The following is a 26966-nucleotide window of genomic DNA, read 5'->3' as shown; positions in this document are numbered from 1 at the left end:
AATAACAAAAAGGGTTTAGAATTTTGCAGAAGTTGTAGGAATTTCATCACACTAAAAGAGGCTTCTAAAAGAAAATGAATAACAAAGACAGATAATGAAACATTTCAAATGCATAATCACAGCTATATTACTGAAAGGTACTTGTCCCTGTGCCTTATGTCTTTATGTTGAAGACAAACAGTTATGCAAATTGACCAGCAGTGTTGGATAATTTGACACACAAACACCCTGTGTCATTTTATGAAACCCGGGATTTGTGCCATTCAACAAAAGTCTAGTTGACCTGGATTTTGAGTGTATGTGGTAAATTGGAAATCATATTTTTGGTATGAATATGTAAGTTTAGATGTACATAGTTATATTTTTAATTATGAATGTAGCATTGCTAATTTATGAATGTTTTTGCTTTCTACCAATTCTGTAAGAAGAAACATAAGATCATTGGCTACTTATTTCAGAAGTCGGTAGAGATTCCTAGCGGTGCTAATTTCATTAGCTAAGGAGAAGCAAGACTGTAGTTTACGTACGGTGATTACCAATGGATATTCCTTGATGTGAAGACCATGCAGCCCTCTGCATATCCCACTTCACTAATCACCATTACTCATGCCTTGTTATAAGACCATAACATGCAAACAAGCAGGTTGGGCATACAGTTGTGTGAGGCTGTAATTTGAGAGCAATATATGCTGCGTAGTGTTTATCCATATTTTGAAAGTAACCTCAGTTTGCCATACTCATATGTGGTGCCATAAAACAAAACTACTATTTGTCATTCTTCAACAATTATTATCTTGTCACTTTAGAATTACTGACATACCATGGAGTCAAATACTTAGAATGTCATACATGTATCCAATAAGCTTCTGATTAGAACAGAGGCTTATACAGTTTGTAGTAAAGTTGACATTTTGTACAGTTTTGTACAGTTAGACTTGAAAATGTCTTAATATTTATGATATGTGTACTATACATTTTGAGGAAGCATAACAGCACACTGTCTTCAGACAAGATTAGCTTTACCCTCTGTGTATGCTTATTATTTCAGATTTATCTAAAATTCTCATTTTCTTTTATCCAAGCAGGATAATTGGATAAAACATGAATTAGAAGATTCTCCCTTTTAAAAAGGGATCAGACTTTTACTATGAGCATGAATCAGTCCCCTTTTTTATGTGTACTCGCATAGTCCCAAGATGAGATAGGTATTAGTTAAAGGCATGAAGCAGCAGCCATGGATATTACAGTTCTCATTGGTGAAGAATTTTTGCTCTCTTCATTTTCGTAGCCTTTTGCATTTTTATCAGAGGGAATTATTATTTAGTTTACCTTAGAAATCTTGTGCTGACTAATCAGTAATGGAAAATTTTTTGGAATCACCCATCATGTGGTTTAAACTTCCAATATAAGGCATTGCATTTTTCTCACACATTGTTTCTCTCTATTCTTTTTTAAAGTTTTAGATTGAAAGTACAACTAGTCTTGAGTACAGGGATTATATGAAGTATGAATTGTGACCATAGTACAAAATATTTTATTTTACATATGTTGTGTTTTGGAATATATAGTAAATAACAGATCATACATGACCCTTTTATCACATCAAAGTAGTGACTGACTTATGCTAAGCCTGCAGCATATTGCATAAAAAGCCTTGATGGTCACAAGTAGAATATCTCCCTTTTTATGAAATGTTACTTGTTACATATGTTAAGTTATTCTTCATGTCCGTAATGATACTCTAGGAGATAAAAGAATGTATAGGACAAGAATGTTATGCTGATAAATTCTGGTCTGAAAAGTGGATTTGTAAATAAAAGATATGGATGAAACATACTCATGACTTCATCATGGCTGTACCTTGAAGCCTATTGACAATTTTGATGTGATTTAATGACTTTGCCATATATGCCAGCAAGAGGATGTGGTTATTGTATACTTTACGGCAACTGAATCATACAGTTACTCGGAGTTATAAAAGATTGAAAGTTTTTACATAATTTAATTTTCTTTGAACCTACAAAAGCCAGTTACTTATGATGATGAACTCTTTCAAAAGTTGAAGATAATTTGTGTCTAAAGTGAAAGAAGAAAAACTTGCCTCCTTACTGCCGTATATGTAACTTTCAAGTCATATTGCTTTTAAGAAAAGGATATTGATATTAAGCTACAGTAGATTTATGCATTTACATGACTGAAATGGAAGAAACGGTGCTGTGAGACATTATTAAGAGATATTTGAACTGACTGTTTCTAAACGCAGTAAGGTTGACCGATGGTGAATAAAGTGCAGTATTGATGGTGTGAAGACGTTTATAGAATTTAGATTGATGAGTACAACATGTATTAAGAAAATATTACTTTGTAAATGTACTTTTAGGTCTCCTTGTGTTATGGCATTGTAGGGTGTAATGCTTAAATGTGTCATCCTCTGATGCCTGAAGGGTATGTCTTTGAGTATTACAAGTCAGTGAGTATGAATGATGTTTTGAATTCACAGTTTGCTCTAACTAGAGTTTTCATAAATTTGTACAGTTGTGTAATAATATATCAGCACCCATTTAGGGTTATTTTTTTAGTTTACTTACTATGTCACAAGTGCCTAAGGATTGTTGTTCCACTTTCAAGTGTTTCCTGGTTATAGCTGGTAAAGTTAGTGCTCCATTGTCCATAAATTGTATTGGTACAAGGAACAAAATGGTCTGTAGTGAAATTTGCATTTTTGGAAAAGTTGACCATGAATGATGAATCTTGCAGTAGAGGATTTTTCATAAAGAATTTAGTTGAACCTTAAGGTTACAGATGAAACTCATCGTTTCATGCTTTATGGAAGATGCATTCATGAATTCAATTTTGAAAGAAAGGAAATTACTCTCTTCATTCTTTAAGCACTGTGATATTACAACCAAAAGTATTTTTCTTGATAGTGATTTGTAGAGATGTGTATCCGGTATTCTTTAAGAACAAGAAAAAGTGTCATTTATGAAAGAATGACTTCATTTGAAGTTAGTTTTGAAAGAATTAGTGTTGTCAATGAGGATATGTAACCCATCAAAGAAGAAAAGATTAAGAGAATTAGTTCTTAAGATATTTATGAAAAAGGAATATCTTAGAGGTTGCCATGAATGAAGTGAGTGAATTTTTGAAAATTCTTGTTCACTGTCATACAGTATTCAGAATGTGGAAAATGATACAGGAAAAGTGTTAATTGTGTAAGAGCTGTAACTGATAGTGTAGATGAAAACTAGTATGTTATCTTGATCAGTTTTTTTATGAGCAGAAGCAATAAGAAGAGGAGAGAGGTAATGCAAAAGATTAGATCAAACAATCATACAGACTGTGATAAATGCTTAAAAAATGGTTGTGCTCAAGGCAGCAGTGCACATCTAGATAGCAGGGCAGCTGGTGTGTGTTGCAGTATGCGGGGGAAAGATCTTAAGTAGCAGACTTTAGGAGGCTGTATAGACAACGTGTATGACAGACAAGATAATGCTGAAAAACGCTTAGGCCAAGAGGTAGGTGATGATATATTTATTTCATGAGTTTTTTCTTTAGATAGATCTTTATAAATAATATAGCAGTTTCTGATTATAGATTATTTGTTATTTTGTCACTTTTTTGACTTCTCAATTTGACATATGTGACTTTTCATCCTGATGCCATTTGTATGTCCAAAATTTGTTTTTTTGGCTGTAATCAGGATAACAGTCCTTTGTGTGATAGACTTCCAAACTGTGTTTGTCACTATTTACTCTCCAGTAGTCCATTGTGTATGCACAAAAGCTCCTACAGTGCCTGAGTAGACACAATCCACTCATGAGATTTTGATAATTGTTTGTAAGCAATTCATCTGATTTTTATTTAGGTTTTAACCTATCAGTTGTTCAATTCAAGAGAAATGTACCCCTTCCCATATGAACACACGCAAAAACAAATCCTTACAATATGTGAAATGTCTGGGGTAAACCATGGAAATGTCTGTGGGTCCTGGATGTGGATAGGGAGCTATGGTTTTGGTGCATTACATATGACAGCAAGAGACTGTGTGAACAAATGTGGCCTTTTTTGTCTGTTTTCCTAGCGCTACCTTGCTGAAGCAGGGGCAGCGATGCTGTTTCCTATGTAGCGGGATTGTGCCAGGAATGGATGAAGGCAAGCAAGTATGAATATGTACATGTGTATATATGTATATGTCTGTGTATGTGTATGTATGTATATGTATGTATGTGTTGATGTGTATATGTATATGGCAGCGATGTTGTTTCCTATGTTGTGGGATTGTGCCGGGAATGGATGAAGGCAAGCAAGTATGAATATGTACATGTGTATATATGTATATGTCTATGTATGTATATGTGTATATGTTGATGTGTTTATGTATATGGTTGTGAGACATGGGCTATAGATAGGGTTGTACAGAGGAGAGTGGTTGAGAGAGCCGAAGAGGGTGTGTTGAAGTGGTTTGGACATATGGAGAGATTGACAAAGAGGATATATGTGTCAGGTTAAAGGAACAAGGAGAAGAGGGAGACCAAATTGGAGGTGGAAAGGTGGAGTGAAAAGGATTTTCAGTGGTTGGGGCCTGAACATACAGGAGGGTGAGAGGCGTGCAGGGAAGTAGTGCAAATGACTGGGAGATGTATAAAAGAAAGTGGCAGGAGGTTAAGAGAAAGGTGCAAAAGGTGAAAAAGAGGGCAAATGAGAGTTGGGGTGAGAGGGTATCATTAGATTTTAATGAGAATAGGGGAGAAAGAATACTTCCCACATATTCCGTGCATGTCGTAAAAGGTGACTAAAAGAGGAGGGAGCAGGGGGCTGGAAATCCTTCCTTGCTGTTTTACTTTTCCAAAAGAAGGAACAGAGAAGGGGCCAAGTGAGGATTTTCCCTCTAAGGCTCAATTCTCTGCTCTTGATGCTACCTTGCTGATGCAGGAATTGATGAATGCATGGCAGAAAGAAAGAATAAAAAGATGTTTTGGAAGGCAGTAAATAACGTGCGTAAGATGAGAACAAATGGGGACATTGGTGAAGGGGGCAAGTGGGGAGGCAACAACAAGTACTGATGAAATGAGGAGATGGAGTGAGTATTTTGAAGGTTTGTTGAATGTGTTTGATGATAGAGTGGCAGATATAGGTTGTTTTGGTCAGGGTGGTGTGCGAAGTGAGAGGGCCAGGGAGAATGGTTTGGTAAAGAGAAAAGAGGTAGTGAAAGCTTTGCGGAAGATGAAATCCGGCAAGGCAGCAGGTTTGGATGGTATTGCAGTGGAATTCATTAAAAAAGGTGATGACTGTGTTGTTGATTGGTTGGCAAGGATATTCACTGTATGTATGGATCATGTGAGGTGCCTGAGGATTGGCAGAATGCATGCATAATGCCATTGTGCAGAGGCAAAGAGGATAAAGGTGAATGTTCAGATTACAGAGGCATAAGTTTGTTGAGTATTCCTGGGAAATTATATGGGAGGGTATTGATTGAGAGGGTGAAGGCATGTACGGAGCATTAGATTGGGGAAGAGCAGCGTGGTTTCATAAGTGGTAGAGGATGTGTGGATCAGGTGTTTGCTTTGAAGAATGTATGTGAGAAATACTTAAAAAAACAGATGGATTTGTTTGTAGCATTTAAGGATATGGAGAAGGCATGTGCTATGGTTGATAGAGATGCTTTGTTGAAGGTCTTAAGATTATATGGTGTGGGAGGTAAGATGTTAGAAGCAGTGAAAAGTTTTTACCAAGGATGTTAGGCATGTGTGCAAGTAGGAAGAGATGAGAGTGATTGGTTCCCAGTGAATGTTGGTTTGTGGCAGGGGTGTGTGATGTCCCAGTGGTAGTTTAATTTGTTTATGGATGGGGTGGTTAGGAAGGTAAGTGCAAGAGTTTTGAAAGGGGCAAGTATACAGTCTTTTGTGGATGAAAGGGCCTGGAAAGTGAGTCAGTTGTTGTTTGCCAATGATACAGCTCTGGTGGCTGATTTGGATGTGAAACTGCAGTGGCTGGTGACTGAGTTTGGAAAAGTGTGTGAAAGGAGAAAGTTGAGAGTAAATTTGAATAGGAGCAAGGTTGTTAAGTTTCAGTAGGGTTGAGGGACAAGTTAATTGGGATGTAAGTTTGAATTGGAGAAAAACTGGAGGAAGTAAAGTGTTTTAGATATCTTGGAGGGAACTTAGTAGCGGATGGATCCATGGAAGTGGGAGTGAGTCACATGGTGGGGGAGGGGGCGAAGGTTATTGGAGCAATGAAGAATGTGTGGAAGTCGAGAACATTATCTCGGAGAGCAAAAATGGGTATATTTGAAGGAATAGTAGTTCCAACAATGTTATATGGTTGCAAGGCATGGGCTATAGATAGGATTGTGTGGAGGAGGGTGGATGTATTGGAAATGAAATGTTTGAGGACAATATGTGGTGTGAGGTGGTTTGATCAAGTAAGTAAATGGAAGGATAAGAGAGATATTTGGAAATACAAAGAATGTGGTTGAGAGAGCAGAAGAGGATGGGTTGAAATGGTTTGGACATATGGAGGGAATGAGTAAGGAAAGATTGACAAAGAGGATATAGGTGTCAGAGGTGAAGGGAACAAGGAGAAGCAGACCAAATAGGTGGAAGGATGGAGTGAAAAGGATTTTCAGCGATCAGGGCCTGAACATACAGGAGGATGAGAGGCGTGTAAGGAATAGAGTGAGTTGGAACGATGTGGTATACTGTGGTTGACGTGATGTCATTGGACTGAACCAGGGCATGTGAAGCATCTGGGGCAAACCATGGAAAGGTCTGTGGGGCCCGGATGTGGATAGGGAGCTGTGGTTTCAGTGCATTACACATGACAGCTAGAGACTGAGTGTGAGTGAATGTGGCCTTTTTGTCTGTTTTCCTGGCACTACCTCGCTGAAGCATATGTATGTATTCTGTGTATGTGTATGTATATGTGCATGCATGTGTGTTTATGTATATATATATGTATATTCCTATGAATATACTCATAGGAATATATTTGAACACATGCTAAATCGTGATCCTTTCCAGTATATGTGTATATGAGTGGATGGGCCATTCTTCGTCTGTTTCCTGACACTACCTCGCTCATGTGGGAAAGCGGTTAAGTATAATAGAAATTATGAAATAGAATATTTTATTTATTATACTTTGTCGCTGTCTCCTGCATTAGTGAGGTAGCGCAAGGAAACAGGCAAAAGAATGGCCCAACCCACCCACATACGCATGTATATACATAAACGCTCACACACGCACATATACTTACCTATATTGGGAGGTAAGTTTCAATGGAGAAAAACTGGAGGAAGTGAAGTGGTTTAGATATCTGGGAGTGGATTTGGCAGCGGATGGAACCATGGAAGCGGAAGTGAGTCACAGGGTGGGGGAGGGGGCGAAAGTTCTGAGGGCATTGAAAAATGTGTGGAAGGTGAGAACATTATCTTGGAAAGCAAAATTAGGTATGCTTGAAGGAATAGTGGTTCCATCAATGTTATGTGGTTGCAAGGCGTGGGCTATAGATAGGGTTGTGCAGAGGAGGGTGGATGTGTTGGAAATGAGAAGTTAAAGGACAATATGTGGTGTGAGGTGGTTTGATCGAGTAAGTAATGAAAGGGTAAGAGAGATGTGTGGAAATAAAAAGAGTGTGGTTGAGAGAGCAGAAGAGGGTGTATTGAAATGGTTTGGTCACATGGAGAGAATGAGTGAGGAAAGATTGACAAAGAGGATATATGTGTCAGAGGTGGCGGGAATGAGGAGAAGTGGGAGACTAAATTGGAGGTGGAAGGCTGGAGTGAAAAAGATTTCAAGTGATTAGGGCCTGAACATGCAGGAGGGTGAAAGGAATGCAAGGAATAGAGTGAATTGGAACGATGTGGTATACTGGGGTTGACGTGCTGTCAATGGATTGAACCAGGACTGTCTGGGGTAAACCATGGAAAGTTCTGTGGGGCCTGGATGTGGAAAGGGAGCTGTGGTTTCGGGCGGCATTATTGCATGACAGCTAGAGACTGAGTGTGAACGAATGGGGCCTTTGTTGTCTTTTCCTAGCGCTACCTCGCACACATGAAGGGGGAGGGGGATGGTATTCCATGTGTGGCGAGGTGGCAATGGGAATGAATAAAGGCAGACAGTGTCAGTTATGTACATGTGTATATATTTATATTTCTGTGTGTGTATATATATGTATACGTTGAGATGTATAGGTATGTATATTTGCGTGTGTGGACGTGTATGTATATACATGTGTATGTGGGTGGGTTGGGCCATTCTTTCATCTGTTTCCTTGCGCTACCTCGCTAATGCGGGAGACAGCGACAAAGCAAAATAAAAAAAAAGAGGTTTTTTTTTAATTTTCCAAAAGAAGCAACAGAGAAGGGGGTCAGGTGAGGATATTCCCTCTAAGGCCCAGTTCTCTGTTCTTAGCGCTACCTTGCTAACGCGGGAAATGGCAAATAGTATGAAAAAAAAAAAAAGAATATATATATATATATATATATATATATATATATATATATATATATATATATATGATGGAGAAAAACTGGAGGAAGTAAAGTGTTTTAGATATCTGGGAGTGGATCTGGCAGTGGATGGAACCATGGAAGCGGAAGTGGATCATAGGGTGGGGGAGGGGGCGAAAATTCTGGGAGCCTTGAAGAATGTGTGGAAGTCGAGAACATTATCTCGGAAAACAAAAATGGGTATGTTTGAAGGAATAGTGGTTCCAACAATGTTGTATGGTTGCAAGGCCTGGGCTATGGATAGAGTTGTGCGCAGGAGGATGGATGTGCTGGAAATGAGATGTTTGAGGACAATGTGTGGTGTGAGGTGGTTTGATCGAGTAAGTAACGTAAGGGTAAGAGAGATGTGTGGAAATAAAAAGAGCGTGGTTGAGAGAGCAGAAGAGGGTGTTTTGAAATGGTTTGGGCACATGGAGAGAATGAGTGAGGAAAGATTGACCAAGAGGATATATGTGTTGGAGGTGAAGGGAACGAGGAGAAGTGGGAGACCAAATTGGAGGTGGAAAGATGGAGTGAAAAAGATTTTGAGTGATCAGGGCCTGAACATGCAGGAGGGTGAAAGGAGGGCAAGGAATAGAGTGAATTGGATCGATGTGGTATACCGGGGTTGACGTGCTGTCAGTGGATTGAATCAGGGCATGTGAAGCGTCTGGGGTAAACCATGGAAAGCTGTGTAGGTATGTATATTTGTGTGTGTGGATGTATGTATATACATGTGTATGGGGGTGAGTTGGGCCATTTCTTTTGTTTGTTTCCCTGCGCTACCTCACAAACGCGGGAGACAGTGACAAAGCAAAAAAAAAAAAAAAAACATATATATATATATATATATATATATATATATATATATATATATATATATATATATATATATATATATAGATATATATATATATATATATATGTGAATAAGAGCAAGGTTATTAGGTACAGTAGGGTTGAGGGTCAAGTCAATTGGGAGGTGAGTTTGAATGGAGAAAAACTGGAGGAAGTGAAGTGTTTTAGATATCTGGGAGTGGATCTGGCAGCGGATGGAAACATGGAAGCGGAAGTGGATCATAGGGTGGGGGAGGGGGCGAAAATTCTGGGAGCCTTGAAGAATGTGTGGAAGTCGAGAACATTATCTCGGAAAGCAAAAATGGGTATGTTTGAAGGAATAGTGGTTCCAACAATGTTGTATGGTTGCGAGGCGTGACTATGGATAGAGTTGTGCGCAGGAGGATGGATGTGCTGGAAATGAGATGTTTGAGGACTATGTGTGGTGTGAGGTGGTTTGATCGAGTAAGTAACGTATGGGTAAGAGAGATGTGTGGAAATAAAAAGAGCGTGGTTGAGAGAGCAGAAGAGGGTGTTTTGAAATGGTTTGGTCACATGGAGAGAATGAGTGAGGAAAGATTGACCAAGAGGATATATGTGTCGGAGGTGGAGGGAACGAGGAGAAGAGGGAGACCAAATTGGAGGTGGAAAGATGGAGTGAAAAAGATTTTGTGTGATCGGGGCCTGAACATGCAGGAGTGTGAAAGGAGGGCAAGGAATAGAGTGAATTGGAGCGATGTGGTATACCTGGGTTGATGTGCTGTCAGTGGATTGATTCAGGGCATGTGAAGCGTCTGGGGTAAACCATGGAAAGCTGTGTAGGTATGTATATTTGCGTGTGTGGACGTATGTATATACATGTGTATGGGGGTGGGTTGGGCCATTTCTTTCGTCTGTTTCCTTGTGCTACCTCGCAAATGCGGGAGACAGCGACAAGGCAAAAAAAAAAAAATATATATATATATGGGGTTTATGGATGGGGTTGTTAGGGAGGTGAATGCAAGAGTTTTGGAAAGAGGGGCAAGTATGAAGTCTGTTGGGGATGAGAGAGCTTGGGAAGTGAGTCACTTGTTGTTCGCTGATGATACAGCGCTGGTGGCTGATTCATGTGAGAAACTTCAGAAGCTGGTGACGGAGTTTGGTAAAGTGTGTGAAAGAAGAAAGTTAAGAGTAAATGTGAATAAGAGCAAGGTTATTAGGTACAGTAGGATTGAGGGTCAAGTCAATTGGGAGGTAAGTTTGAATGGAGAAAAACTGGAGGAAGTGAAGTGTTTTAGATATCTGGGAGTGGATCTGGCAGCGGATGGAAACATGGAAGCGGAAGTGGATCATAGGGTGGGGGAGGGGGCGAAAATCCTGGGAGCCTTGAAGAATGTGTGGAAGTCGAGAACATTATCTCGGAAAGCAAAAATGGGTATGTTTGAAGGAATAGTGGTTCCAACAATGTTGTATGGTTGCGAGGCGTGGGCTATGGATAGAGTTGTGCGCAGGAGGATGGATGTGCTGGAAATGAGATGTTTGAGGACAATGTGTGGTGTGAGGTGGTTTGATCGAGTGAGTAACGTAAGGGTAAGAGAGATGTGTGGAAATAAAAAGAGCGTGGTTGAGAGAGCAGAAGAGGGTGTTTTGAAGTGGTTTGGGCACATGGAGAGAATGAGTGAGGAAAGATTGACCAAGAGGATATATGTGTCGGAGGTGGAGGGAACGAGGAGAAGAGGGAGACCAAATTGGAGGTGGAAAGATGGAGTGAAAAAAATTTTGTGTGATCGGGGCCTGAACATGCAGGAGGGTGAAAGGAGGGCAAGGAATAGAGTGAATTGGAGCGATGTGGTATACCGGGGTTGACGTGCTGTCAGTGGATTGAATCGGGGCATGTGAAGCGTCTGGGGTAAACCATGGAAAGCTGTGTAGGTATGTATATTTGCGTGTGTGGACGTATGTATATACATGTGTATGGGGGGGGGTTGGGCCATTTCTTTCGTCTGTTTCCTTGCGCTACCTCGCAAATGCGGGAGACAGCGACAAAGTATAAAAAAAAAAAAAAATATATATATATATATATATATATATATGTATATTATCCCTGGGGGTAGGGGAGAAAGAATACTTCCCACGTATTCCCTGCGTGTCGTAGAAGGCGACTAAAAGGGGAGGGAGCGGTGGTCTGGAAATCTTCCCCTCTTGTTTTTTTTCTTTTTTTAATTTTCCAAAAGAAGGAACAGAGAAGGAAGCCAGGTGAGGATATTCCCTCAGAGGCCCAGTCCTCTGTTCTTAATGCTACCTTGCTAATGTGGGAAAAGGCGAATAGTTTCAAAAAAAAAAAAATATATCAATTAAGGCCCGGCCTTGATGTGGACTTTTGTCCGTGACTGAAGCCTTCAACATAAAAAAAAATGAGGCAGACTTATTATCTTAGATGACCTGGTACCTATTGAAACTCTGAAAATCACAGAATGAATTATTTGCAAGACATTTTATGTCCAAAAGCTTTAGTTATGGATGGAAGTTCTCACTGAGGTAATGCCTTGAATAAATAGAAACAGCACAAAGGAAATTGAGAGATAAAAGGAAATGAGTAGTTTAAGAGATTTGAGGAGGTGGATAGTTTGCCTTTTTAGAAAGGGGGGATGTCATAGTTATTAGGGAAGACATAGAAATGTGAAGTGCTCGAAAGTCTCATGGTTTAGGTAAAGAAAGAGACTTAATGCATTCTATCCTCATGTTACTTTTATTTTTTAAGCCGGAGGCTCCAGTCATGGACAAAAGTCCACATCAGTGCTGGGCCTTCATTGAAATATGAAGAGGTTAATGAAAGGAAAATGGAAGAGACACGGAAAAGTACATACAGATTTTAGAAGAAGTGAAAAGCCAGTCTTTGAAAATGTGCCAGGTCATAATTATCAGCAAAGACATGAGAAGGTAGAGAGTTCCAAAGCTTTGACATGAGGGGAAAAAATATTAAAAGAACCCTCCCTGGAGTTTCCAGCAGCCATACGGTAATCATGTGATGCAGCAGCTTGGTTTGTGGTGGGGACACACAAGCAGCCATCTCTCAGGAACAAAACCCCAAAGTAAAACCTATAGAAAAGGCCAAGTGAACAAACATTGCAGCATAGGGCAAGTGGGCCAAGTTTTGAAGTTAGTCTAGGAAAGTTTACAGGCCAGACCACTTTTGACTCACCTCCGTCAAGTAAGGATTTAGGGTTAGAACCATCCCAGATGTTAGAGTAGTACACCAGACAAGGACAGCCCAATCAATCAGTTGTATAAATGAAACAACTCTTTGGAAGTTAAGAAATCAGAACAGGACTTCCAGTGTCTTGGAGGCAGCCTTAGCTATTTCCATGATGTAGGGTTTCCAAGATAGTGTGGATGTTGCAGTAGTTCTAAGTATTTTCATTGAGTCAGGAGTTGGAATTACAGAACTGTTAAAGGAGAGAGGAAAGTTGTGAGGAATTTTTGATATAGAGATAAGCAGAATTTATGTCTTAAGAGACATTAAACTTAACCCGATTTCTTCCACCCCACCGAGATATCATATCTTGAGTTTATTGAGGAAATTGTGTCAAGATGAGATGCAGATCAATTGAGAGAAGAAGGAGCAGAGGGAGCAAGTTGAGGGAGCAAAGCCAAAAGAGGTGAGTTTAGAGATGAGACTCCGATGCCACAACCTGTCATAAGGCATGGATATATCAGGGGCATCTACATAGAATTCCCAAGAATATTTCTTGGGTGATTGTCAGACGTCAGTATTGCAGGAAAGAATATCACCAGTTGATCTTGTCTTAGGAAGTCACACTGGTGATCAGAGAGAAGATTGAGATTCATGATGTCTGAAGTTATAGAAGTTCAGGAGGGATTTAAAAACTTTGGCAGTAGATGTTAAAGCAACATGTCATTAGTTGGAAGGTTAAAGAGTCACCCTTCTTAGGGATGGGATGTACTAACACATGCTTCTAATAAGAAGGAAAAGTTCTGGGTTTTAAATGGTAGAGGAACAGATGAGCAAGCACAGGTTCAAGTTCAGAAGCATATCCTTTCAGTACACAGGGATGGATGCCATCAGGTCCATAATCCTGGCTTGTGTTCAGAGAGAGAGAGAATTCAAAGATATATTTTGGGGAGGGGCATGGGAATAATAAAAGGAGCATCAGGGGTAAAGGATTGTTAGTCATCCAAGGTAGAATTAGAGGAGAAAAAAAAACCAAAGAGAGTTGCTTTTTCTATGAGAGACTGCTTTATTACTGTCAAAACTGAAAAGTAAAGGAAAGGTGCAGCAACTTAAATTGTTAGAGTTGCTCTTAGCTAAAGACCTGAAAGACCTACCAGTGGATAAAGAAGAGAGGTTATTTCATTTCCTTTGATTTAAGGAACACTTTGCCTCAGGAATAATGTACTTGCAATGATTGCAGGCAGTGATGAATTCTGAATGGGAATCAGAGAAAGGAGAATTTTCCAAGCCTTTGTCTGATCCCTTGCCGGAATAGTCTCAGAGTAAGAATGGTTGAACCATGGAATGGAAGAAGAGGTTGTATTGGAAGGAGAGGGGATAGATGCTTCTACTCCTGCGAGAATAACCTGTGTTAAGCATGTGGTGGAGACAGAAACATCACCACATAAGACAATGTAAATTATGTGAAGAAAGTTAAAAGAATTTTTGTATGATATTCTAGTCAGCTTTGTAGAAGTGCTAATATTTATATTTCGAAGGGGATGCTAGAGGGGGAGATGCTGTTAGAAGAGATGAATTTATGAGTGTGGTCAGTGAACCAGCTGGAAGTGAGATTGTATAGTTACAGAGTGATAGATTAGAGATGAAAAACAAATCCAGATTGTTAGAAGGTCACAGCAGTCAGGAATATAGGTGGAGTGGATGATTATTTGCTCTGGATCATTGAGAATGGAGAACAGGAGGGCTTCAATCACCCACTACTGCTTGAAGTGCAGCCCTAAAGTTACAGGAGCACCTGAAGGTTTCGTGGAATTATATAAAAGTGAAATGAAATAAAAGGTGGACTGGACCTGAGTGAAAAGGGAAAGAACGTCACATGGTGATCAAACCTTGCAAAATTATACAGTACTAGCAATCAGAGAGAAGAGAGTGAGATTCTGTATGCTTAAAGGCATAAATTTGCCACAGATGGTGAAAATGTAAACCACAATGAGAGGATTTGATTACACTGAAGAATTAGCTTTATCCTTTCTCAGATATTTACCAAATTTATGTATCCCAGTGATGCTCAGAATTCTTAAATACCGTCAGTTCGAATTTTTCCTTTTTTATTCCATATTTGCCTTTATCTCTTCTCTAGATTTTTTTTTTCTAAATTGATCACTGTTTTCTGTGTTAGTGAGGTAGTGCTAGGGATAGACAAAGAAAGGCGGCATTCATTCACATCCATTCTTTAGCTGTGGAGAGACCTCTGTAGCTTGAATTATGATGTACTGTAAATGCAGGTTACCCTTTTAAGTGAAGGAAAATACTGTCTGAGCTTTCTCAAAAGTAAGTTTCTTCTTGAAATCTCTAAAATTTCTGTGTTTATAGCCTGTCTTTAATTTCTTTGTTTTGATTTTTATATCAAATTTTATAGTCTGATTTGCCTTTTTTTATTGTTTGTTTATTCTTTTTCATGATTTTGATATTTGCTGTTTCATTGTACCTCATGAAACTTTAGAGAATGAGTTCAAAGCACAATATTGAGAAACTTTTAAGAAATGGATCATAATAGTAAAATATGACAAAAGAATTTTTCTCTGGCTTAAAAATGAGGCATAGGAGTTGGAAAATGCCATTCTTTTAAGTATCTTTTTTTCTGTTTTCAGCAGAACTGCTGCAGACTGGGACCACTTCTGTTGTAAATTAATGTTGTTTCAATAAAAGGGTTAAGCAAATCCAAGCATTTTTCATGGTCTCCCTCAAGAGGTGAGATGGTTATAGCCCTTTAAGGAATTAATAATTGAGGAAAATTGAAAGACTTTTGAGGACAGAGAGATCAAAGCAGAAGAGTTACAGCAGACATAGTTACATGGCAGGTGTTATACCATTGCATGGTTTGAAGATGGTGGAAAATTCTTGGATTTTAAGCTGTTTTGAAATAGATGAGAAAGCATGGCTGCAAGTTCAGACACACTCCTTTGAAACACAAGAAGGAGCTCTTCCAATCTATTGTGTTGCTTGTATGCACGAAGAGATTTTTTTGAAAAATAAGAAAAAAGGTACAAAAAGATGCATCAAGAGGGAGATGATTGTAGAGTATTCTGTAAACAAAGTGGTCATTGAAGAAAAAAGTGAACCAAAAACAGTAGCTCTATAAGAATGAAAAAAATGTATGGTACTGTTGTCACTATAGACAGCTGAAAGAGAGATGGATGAGCAGAGGTTGTTAGAAAAACTTTTTATTAAAAGCTAGAAAGAATTGTCAATGAAGGGGACTGAAATGAGCCATTTTTATGAAGGAAAAATATCAGCTTATTGTCAGACATAGAATCTGATGTGCCAAGGAAGGATGAAATACACTGTGATATTATAAAACACCTTCCTGTAGCCTCCAGAATTCATGTTAGATTTGTTTAACTAAATATGGATGCTTAGTGCACTCCCATACAGTTTGAAGGTATCCCTTAATTTTGCCATTCTTTAGCCAGATAAAGATACTACCATATTTACAAGGTATGGACATATTGCAACGACTAGTTGTCTTCACAGACTAAAGGAAATAATGATTAGTAATAGTTTGGTTTTATGCAATGAAAGAAATAATTGTATCTGTATTTCAGTTTGGTTTTAGAAAGTTTCAGTCATCATATAATTAAGGTGATACATAAAGATCAAAATAGACTATGGTTACCAGCTGTATTTGGCAGCCATGGATGACATCCTGAAAATGGTTAACATCCGTAATCTTGTTTTTTGAAGCATTCAGGTCCAGTAAGGTCTCAGTGCAGATTCGGGCGAGCTTCCTTTGAATATTAGGCCAGAAAGCTTGGCTTAAAGGATCTCTTTAGGCTTTGATATACTCACAGTTTGATCCTACATATCAAAATGCTTGTCTAAAACTCCTAATGTAGGTGAGAGAAATGCCATTATTATAAATGGTAGTGGTTCAGACATAATTCAGGAAGTAGATATTTTGCATATCTTCCCTAGAGTGATTGCAAGATCACATATTTCTGGGAAAGAATGAAAACAACCAGAGGCTATTTGTGATAGTAGAAGATATCAGAAACTCACAGATTCATGCAGTAAAAGTTAGAAGGCATACAAGTAATTCAAAGAGAATAACATACAAATTTTCAATGTGACTAAGGAGGTGCAATAATGAAAGTTGTTGACCTGAAGTGAAATATTATCAAGTTTATTCTCAAATGTATGTATATCTCTGCTTACAACTATTCTGATTGGCAAATCATTCCATATCTTAACAGTCCTTTTGAAGAAAAATGACTTTTCCCACTAATTTGTATCCATTACTACAAATGAAATGAGATGAATCAAGTCTTAAGTAGCTTGATACATGATTATCATCACAGTTGATTTTAAATACCTAGATCACCTCCTAACCTTTTTCACGCTAGTTTTTTCTTAAGGCTTTAGTCATGGACAAAAGTCCACATCAAGGCCAGGCCTTAATTGAAATAAGAGAGAATTGTGAAACAGAAAAAGAAAAGACAATGGAAAGTATTTACGAAATTTGGGAGAAGTGAAAAATTTGTCTTTTAGAATGTGCCGGGTCATAGGTATTGGGAAAGACATGAGAAGGTAGAGAGTTCCAAAGCTTTGAAGTGTAGGGAAAGAAGCAGTTGTCAGAACAGCCCACCCTTTAGTTGCCAATGGCCACACAGTAATCACGTGATACAACAGCTTGCCAAGTATTGCGTGGTCTAGCTAGTGGTGTGGGCACACAAGCTGCCAAGGACAAGTGAACTAACATTGCAGCACAGGACAAGAGGGTCAAGTTTGGAAATTTACATGAGTTTGCATGAGAAATATAGACAACAGGAGGCCTGATTGGCCCACAACTGGGTTGTTTTGAAAAAAAAAAAAAAAAAAGGGAGTTTCACTTGATAAGAAACTGTAACTTCACTCTGTAGGTTTTTAAGATATCACTGACTTCCCATAGCTGCACATTATCCTTCTACTGTCCCTGTTACTGCTGTCATTTATACTGTTCATTTCTGGCATTTTTCCTAGAGTTTACCAGAATTTATAAAATGACTTTCGAGAGTATTTATAGTCATAGCATTCACTATGTCTGATGGTAACTTATTCCTGATCAACACATATTTATAGTGATACCATTCACTATGTCTGATGGTAACTTATTCCAGTGACCAACACACCCATAGGAAAAGAAGCTTTTTCCCAGATCCATACGACATCGTTTAGCTTTGAGTTTTATTCCATTTGTCTTGATAACCATATTTTCTTGTGTTTCAGTAAGATTTTTCACGATTTATGTTATCAAACTTGTTCAGGATTTTGAACTCTTGGATAAAGTTGCCTTGAAGTCTACTTTTTAAGGGAGAAGAGGTCCAAATGTTTTAGCCTATCTTCTTTGTATTCTAGATTTTTAAGGGATGGCATCAATTTTGTTGCTCGTCTCTGTACTTGCTCTGATTTTTCCTCATCTTTCTTATAGTTTGGGGACCAAAACTGGACTGCATATTCAAGGTGTGGTCTTGCTAGAGAATTATAGTATTAGAATTGTTTCTGGTGTCTTGTAATCTATATTCCTGGCTATGAAACCCACCATTTGGTTGCGTTTTTTTTACTTGCTGCTTGACACTGTTTGCTGTACTTCATATTGTTGTTAATGAGAACACCAAGGTCCTTTTCTTCATTTACTTCAGTTTGAGAGTTGCTGATATTGTTTGTAGTCATAACGTATATTCTTGTCTCCAAAGTGCATAACTTTACACCTGTCTATATTAAACTTCATTTGCCATTTGTCTGACCTGCTTTCAACTCAACTCAGTCAAGTGAAGATGCAGAGCTAGAACCAGTCATTTGTATAAATGGAGCAACTGTTCTGAGGAAAAGAAGTTTCAACATCTAAACAACAGACAGTCTGTTTCAAAGAGGCAGACTTAGCTGTTCCTGTAACGTGGGGTTTCCAAGAAAGAGTAATACCAAGTATGTTCATTGAGTCAAGAGATGGAATTACTTAACCATCAAAAGAGACAAAAATTGTGAGGAGTTTTTGTCAAAAAGATGGATGGAAACTGGGTTATGGAAGCATTAAACTCAACAAGATTTTGTTTACCCCACTGAGATATCCTGTCCAAGTCTGAGTTTATTGAGTAAGTTGTGTCAAGATGAGATGCAGATGAGTGAGAGGAGAGGGAGCAGAATCAAAGGATGTAGATGGGTGCAGTGTTGAGTCGTCAGTGTATGAGTGCATTGGATTATTTGTTGAGGAGAGGAAATCTTTGAAAAGAAGGGAGAAGAGTGTAGGGAACAGGGCAGAACCTTGAGAGACACCACTGTTGATGGAGAAGAGCAGGAGGCTGGTCCATCAAGAACCATAGAGATAGATTAGCCAGAGAGGAAGTTTGATATGGAGCAAAGTGAGGAAGGAAAGCCAAAAGAGGGGAGCTTAGAGATCAGACCCCAATGCCACACCCTAGCAAAAGCTTTGGATATGTCAAGGGCAACTACACATGACTTCACAAAATCTTTCAGGGGTGATGACCAGACATAAGTAAGACAAATAAGACTGATTTTTGAGGTGTTTAAGGATATGGGAGTTGAGGAGAGATTCAGAGACTTTGGAAGTGGTAAATGTCAAAACAACAGGATGATAGTTAGAGGGATCAGAATTCTTCTTAGGGAGGAGATGTATCAATCATGCTTCCAAGGAGAAGGAAAAGTTTTGTTTTTTACAGAGAAATGGAACAGATGAGCAAGCACAGAAGCAAGTTCAGAGGCACACTCTTTCAGTACATGGGGATGGATTCCATCAGGACCATAAGCTTGCTTTTGTCTAGAGAAAGAATTGATTTTTGAACAGCCCAAAAAGATATTATGGGAAGGGGCATAGGACTAGTAAGAGGAGCATCAGGGGATAGAGGAATGTTTGAGTCATCCAGGTGGAGGAAGAGAAGAGATTGCTCTCCAGAACACTCTTAAAAGCCTTCAAAGTTGGATCACCACTATTAGTCTCATGATCAACCAAAGCAATACCATAATTATGCCCATCAGGTCTCACTGCCAACCCTTTCCCACCTACTATTATATTACAAGATCCCAGTCCCCTCCCAGTTGTTCTGTCCACTGAGCTTGTCAATATCACTTTGGATAAACTAACCTGGAAGGAACCTCAACAAATCGTCCAGCTGTCATCTCTGCATGCTTCATATGCTCAAAACACCTGGACTCCTTGCACCCAAATTCAAGGACATTAGCACAGCCTTCATTCTGCCCAAATTTATCTTTATCCTCTTCTGCTTGGTCTTCCTTTTTTACTGATAACACAACAGGAGCTACAAGAAAAGGTGGAGAAAAGAGTATGCAAGATCATATCTCTTCCCTTTTCCACCACCTTAGAAAAGTAATCATCATGCAGGTCCTCCCAACTCTTCATGCATCACCTAGACATCATCCAACAGTTTGGAAAGAATGAACTTTACCATCCTTGCTACCATTATCTCCTTCCACCAGGGATCCCGTGTCCCTGAGTTGCATTTACTTTTATGACTGTATCAAGTCATCCATAGCTGGTTTACACCACTACAATAATGGTTTCACTTCAGCTATTTTGAACATCAATAATTAGTTGACTGCCATCCCAGTGTTTTTGTTAAGACTGTCTGTATAATCTTTCTTTCTGCTGCATTGTATAGCACCACTGTCTAAACTGATTTTATTTTCTCTGCTTAATTTTACAATTTGGCTGCATGTAATCCGTAAAGTGTTATCATTATTTTTATTAATAGTAATGGTAGTACCTTGGACATTCCACATGGCAGCTAGAGAATGGATGCAAGTGAATGTGGCCTTTCTTTTTCTGCTTCTGGCACTACCTTCATAATGTGTATATGGTGAACAATATGAAAAAGAAAAAAATAGTGATAGTAATGTTATCATTTTCCTTTAATTACTTCTTTGATAAATGATTTTTGCATTTTTTGACAAAATTTCTTATTTCAAAAGATAGATTTTACGCATGATGTTTAGTAAAGTCATCTTTGGATCTTCTGTTTCCCAAAAAATATTTGAACAAATTCATGGTAAAAGAGTTATGTCTAAGGACATATGAGAAGAGCTTCCACCACTGTAGATTAAGATTTCTTGCAACATTCTAGAAGCACCTTTAAAGCCAGTTAACTAATGTCTGAAAGAAAAAAGAAAAAGATAGAAAAGACTCCCAGTGGGACTGGCTCTGAAATCTTAAACTTTTTCACCGTGTGCTAGTCCCACTGTTGTTTTATTATGATTAATAGGCACTTCATAAGATAACAAGCCTACTGCAGTGGTGCAGAGGTGTGGCATGTATACATGGGCTGCTGGATTGATACATAACAAGTAACACAGTTTAGGATCTATTGCATAATGACTATTAGATGTACTTTTGTCTTAAAGGATACATTGGCCATGGTTGATGTCCACAGACACATTTTTTTTCCCCAGTTGAATTGAGGATAACCAGAGAATTTTTTTATGAGTACAGGTGTTATGAAGTTTTTTATATTTTGTGTCATATAAGTGCAGTATTATCCTTATATTTTACTTTTATTATCATGATTATGTGTATCATATCAGCTATATTGATTTGAATGTTACTGCTAATAACTTTATGCATTTATTATCACAAGAATAAGTGTATTCTAGTTTTTGTATGCCAAGTTTGGTGCATAATTTCCATTGATAGCTAGGTTATATATAAATCTGTTTTATTCCAACTAAGATTACAGAAATTTTATTATTGTGGTGATATGCATTGCACTTAAGACACTTGGTAGTAGTTTTTCAGCTAAATTCAAGCCATGTGGTATGTGCAAGATTGAAGACAGAGAAGCTCCAGTTCAATGATAATGTGTAGTTGATAGCCAGGTAATTAATAGACATGAGTGCAACAAAATTGGTGAGCAAGCATTTAACTGGTAAAGTGATGTGCTTCATATATGCATCACATACCTCAAAATTTAGAATATATGTCTCATGCTCATGTTTCACTTTCTTCAGCTACATGCACACTACAACTCCGCTGATTGTCTGTTGAATATTTTATGTTTGCTCTTTCTACTGAGATTCTGTTAACTCCAATCATTTTATTTGTCATGGTTTCCACCCATTTAGAGACATTATCAGTCTATGCGCTGTCAAGGAACTCATGATTTTTGTTATTCTCTACCTCCACTCCACTCCATTATTTATTACTTCTATGTTTGTTGCAATTTTATGCTAGGGAACTAGATTAGTTGAACTGTATAGTTGTTACATTTTTCATTTACAGTGAATTTAATGAGAACATTGGATTTTGAAACGTAAACTAATAGAGAATTTAAATATTTAGAATCTATCTTGGGTAATTTTGGTGGTATGGAATGAGAGTTAAGGGAGTGAGCAGGCTGTGGAAATGAGCTATTTGATAGGAGCACTTGGTATGACTAAATGAAATGAAGAAAGAAATGAGGGGGTGTGTGAGAGATGTTATGTTGCATCAAATGCAAAGGGAATAAATTGTGAAGTGGTAGAGTGGGTGAAACATATTACTTGGAGGTGGTTTGGGCATTTGAAAAGAATGCAAGATGGGAAGTTTACGAGGAAAGTGTATGATAGTACAGTTAAAGGGGGTTAGTGTGAAAGGAAGACCACCTGTGACATGGAGAAATTGTGTGGAAGAGTACTGGAGAGAGAGAAATGGTGGAAGAATGCTTGGAATGGTGTACACGAGGGAACTGGCTCCAGAAATTTAGATAGATAGATGAATAGATGTATTTTTTGCCATTATAAGAGTGGTGCCATAAGCATTATTGTTTGATGAGTGCTTTATAGGAGTTTTTTGTTGTAGTACCAGACATTATTTAACTGCCACATGTAGAGTAAGTTGAACTGCTTTTTTCAAACAAAATGCATATCTTCAAGTCGTCCTAATTGGACCTATCAAAAATTGTGGATATTGTACTACTCTGATTTCATGTGCAGTTGGTTGTGAAACATTTCTTATGAAGTGCTGTTATTTACATCATCAGGATTAAGAAGATAAATGAGGCTATTACAGGTAGGAATAATCCTTTTTATTATTACAGTCCCATAAAACATTTTCCATTTAAAACTTTTTCAACAGAGATTTCACCAGATAGATCGAGTATTGGGATCTACTTTAGTATCTTGTATTTTATGCAATAGAGTATTTACCCTGGTTTTCTGAGGGAAGCTCTTGTTGAATGAGGTTAGCAATAGGGGTCTGTGCCATTCGACAACCACCTTGGTTCAGTGTTGTGAATTTGGATCTTATGCTGGTCTAGAATAGGAAATAGGGTCATCAATAAGGGTGTGTTTATCTTTGTTTTTTATTTAGGTTTTTCTGTAAACCTTTCTGTGCTGGACACAGCTTTCATAGGTTTGCGTATTCCATGCTGGACCTAGCCATAATAGTTTTAAGCTTGACAGTGAGGTTGCTATGGTAACCATAATTTGCTGATGGCCATGATTCATTAACCCATATAAAAGAAAATGAATTTAGTCAATCTTTGCATGTTATATTGACCACTTCTTGTGCTCTGTTGATTAAGTTATTTACTCATTTACACTGTGATCAGAACAGTCACCAGGTGCTTAACAGTTTCAAACATTCAACACATCCACAACATAAGAAGTAAATTTTTTATACAATCCCACCTTAACATGCCTGACAGTGATTTATTTGCAACATTGCTAGCATCCTTCCCTCCCAAACTGTTTAATAACCATCCAGTAATCCTCATGCAGAAACAAAGCTTATCCCTGCTTCATGGATATCCATATCTCCCACAACATAATCAACACGTACATACTGCTGCCCACTACCTGCCCTCCCAAATATGTTTGTCAGCAATAAAACCTGACCATTAGAGCTAACACTTACCTGTTGGATCATCAACAATCATTCTACCTGCTTCAGCATCCACTCTCAAGATCTCTAAATTGAACTAAGTACAAACTATTTCACCCTCATCTTTACCCACTCACACATGTGACATACTATCCTAGTGAAAGCTCTTCACTGCAACTTTCCAATTTTCCGATAGATTTGCAGTACTTTCCGTCAGGCCTCTGTCAACACTGTCATATGCTTCTTCAAAATCCTTCTATTTTCTTTTATGTTAGCAGAGATGGCAAGGGAAAAGAAGGCCCTAATCAAGGACATCTCATTAACTCTCTCTCAGAGAACATTGTTATAGTTGGCACTCCCCCATGAGTTTGTAGGTAACTATGCCCAAAGTAGAGTGTTAAGTGTAAATGAGAGACTTAAATGCTTATGTACAGATGCTAATGTTGGTTTTTTAGATCCATGGCACGAATTCATAAAAGACTATCAACAATGCAACAGAGAAGGCATTCACCTCAACAATAAAGGGGCAGAACTCTTAACCAGGGGATTAAAAGATCAAATTGCCTTACAACTTCAGGGAAAGAATTTATGTTGAGACCTGGTAGAGATCATTGTATTGACCTCATCAAATGGGCAGTTGATATAAGGTTAGGTCATATTACATGTCACACAAGGGAGTTTAGGTCATGGGGACCTACCACACATAGGTCTAAAGTTAGCCAGTCACCAAATCATACCACGATTCTCCTACAGAATATATATATATTTATTATTATTTTGCTTTGTCGCTGTCTCCAGCATTTGTGAGGTAGCACAAGGAAACAGATGAAAGAAATGGCCCAACCCACCCCCATACACATGTATATACATACACGTCTACACACGCAAATATACATACCTATACATCTCAATGTACACATATATATATACACACACAGACACATACATATATACACATGCACACAATTCACACTGTCTGCCTTTATTCATTCCCATCGCCACCTCACCACACATGGAATAACATCCCCCTCCCCCTCATGTGTGCGAGGTAGCGCTAGGAAAAGACAACAAAGGCCCCATTCGTTCACACTCAGTCTCTAGCTGTCATGCAATAATGCCCAAAACCACAGCTCCCTTTTCACATCCAGACCCCACACAACTTTCCATGGTTTACCCCAGACGCTTCACCTGCCCTGATTCAATCCATTGACAGCACATCGATCCCGGTATACCACATCGATCCAATTCACTCTATTCCTTGCCCGCCTTTCACCCTCCTGCATGTTCAGGCCCCGATCACTCAAAATCTTTTTCACTCCATCTTTCCACCTCCAATTTGGTCTCCCACTTCTCCTCGTTCCCTCCACCTCCGACACATATATCCTCTTGGTCAATCTTTCCTCACTCATTCTCTCCATGTGCCCAAACCATTTCAAAACACCCTCTTCTGCTCTCTCAACTACGCTCTTTTTATTTCCACACATCTTTCTTACCCTTACATTACTTACTCGATCAAACCACCTCACACCACATATTGTCCTCAAACATCTCATTTCCAGCACATCCACCCTCCTGCGCACAACTCTATCCATAGCCCACACCTCGCAACCATACAACATTGTTGGAACCACTATTCCTTCAAACATAGCCATTTTTGCTTTTGGAGATAATGTTCTCGACTTCCACACATTCTTCAAGGCTCCCAGGATTTTCGCCCCCTCCCCCACCCTATGATTCACTTCCGCTTCCATGGTTCCATCCGCTGCCAGATCCACTCCCAGATATTTAAAACACTTTACTTCCTCCAGTTTTTCTCCATTCAAACTTACCTCCCAATTGACTTAACCCTCAACCCTACTGTACCTAATAACCTTGCTCTTATTCACATTTACTCTTAACTTTCTTCTTTCACACACTTTACCAAACTCCGTCACCAGCTTCTGCAGTTTCTCACATGAATCAGCCACCAGCACTGTATCATCAGCGAACAACAACTGACTCACTTCCCAAGCTCTCTCATCCCTAACAGACTTCATACTTGCCCCTCTTTGCAAAACTCTTGCATTCACCTCCCTAACAACCCCATCCATAAACAAATTAAACAACCATGGAGACATCACACACCCCTGCCGCAAACCTACATTCACTGAGAACCAATCACTTTCCTCTCTTCCTGCATGTACACATACCTTACATCCTCGATAAAAACTTCTCACTGCTTCTAACAACTTGCCTCCCACACCATATATTCTTAGTACCTTCCACAGAGCATCTCTATCAACTCTATCATATGCCTTCTCCAGATCCATAAATGCTACATACAAATCCATTTGCTTTTCTAAGTATTTCTCACATACATTCTTCAAATGCTCTTCCCCAATCTGCTCTGTACATGCCTTCACCCTCTGAATCAATACCCTCCCATATAATTTACTAGGAATACTCAACAAACTTATATACAGAAATCATATGAAAAAATTAAATGGACTTTATGTGAATATATGATCCATCCGAAATAGCATAGCTGAATTGCATTGCTTGGTAAACAGTGAACATGTTGACATAATTGGTATAATAGAACATTTATGAACACAAAAAACAGTGGTCTGATCAGTGAGTATAATCTACCAGACTACAAATTATTTGCTTGATTTAGTTCTTGCATCCAAGGAGTTTTTGGTAACTAATACCTGTGTTGGAGAACACACAAGCACTTGCAACCATAACATTATTGAAAACAAAATGAAGCCCTGGCCCTGATCGTTTCTGTCCACAAGTGATTATAAATGTCAAAAATGAAATTACCAGACTGTTAAACTGTATTTTCATTAAATCTCTCCTGATTGGAATAGTCCCACAGGACTGGAGACTAGCAGATATTACTCCTGTATATAAAAAGGGAAGCCATGAATTGCCTGTCTTACTTACTGTCTTATTAGCCTTACATCAATTATAAGTAAACTTCTGGAGTCAGTTATTAGAGATGAAATTGTAGCCTATCTGGAACAACACAGCCTGATCAATAATTACTGATCATGCTTGTATTATAATACAGAGTATGGTTTTGGAAGAGGCAGATCATGCACAAAATCTGGGGACTTAGGGATTACTGGTTGCATAGGAAGCAGAGTCTTAATGAATGGGGAATCATTACTGTGGTCACCATTACTAGTGGAGTCCCCCAGGGATCCATACTTGGGCCTATACTTTTCATCATTTTTATTAATGATACTGATGTTGGGCTAAATAACTTTCTCAAGTACAGTGCTTCCAGTCACGTGCACTCCTGCCCAGCTGATACAACCTCACACCTTTCTTTTCTTTTTCACTAGGAATTTACAGTAAATTCCTAGTCCCACCACTCTGCCCTTTTCCTTTCATCCAAAGCCCACTTTCCATATGGCACACAATTCACTCACCTCTTTTCATCCTTTAACATTCAATTTGTGCACACAGGCTTCATTTCATAACTCGCTCACCTTCATGAATTTTGTCACATATGCCATTTCCTCTTTTCATAGAATCACTACAAACTTATACACTCACCTGCACCAAGAATAGTCCCAGCAACTCAACTGATGTCCCTCTTACCATGTTCATATCCA

General features: G+C 38.6%; 1 protein-coding gene across 5 annotated transcripts in view; it reads left to right on the top strand.

The window, feature by feature from the left end:
* The window catches only part of tho2 (THO complex subunit 2-like protein), a 201030-nt gene that overhangs the window by 123124 nt on the left and 50940 nt on the right, over positions 1-26966 (top strand). The window contains exon 28 of one of the 5 annotated variants that reach the window (XM_071679279.1): positions 15152-15217. The exons of 3 other annotated variants lie outside the window; for them this stretch is intronic. In XM_071679279.1, coding sequence (XP_071535380.1) covers positions 15152-15184 — 33 coding nt within the window. In that variant the 3' untranslated portion in view covers positions 15185-15217. Of the gene's footprint in view, positions 1-15148; positions 15218-26966 lie in introns of those variants that run through there. One more of the 5 variants, XM_071679278.1, reaches the window with a different exon arrangement.

This window comes from Panulirus ornatus, chromosome 29 (assembly GCF_036320965.1).
Source record: "Panulirus ornatus isolate Po-2019 chromosome 29, ASM3632096v1, whole genome shotgun sequence".
In the NCBI taxonomy this organism is placed as follows: Eukaryota; Metazoa; Arthropoda; class Malacostraca; order Decapoda; family Palinuridae; genus Panulirus; species Panulirus ornatus.
This window is presented reverse-complemented; position numbering and strand designations above follow the sequence as displayed.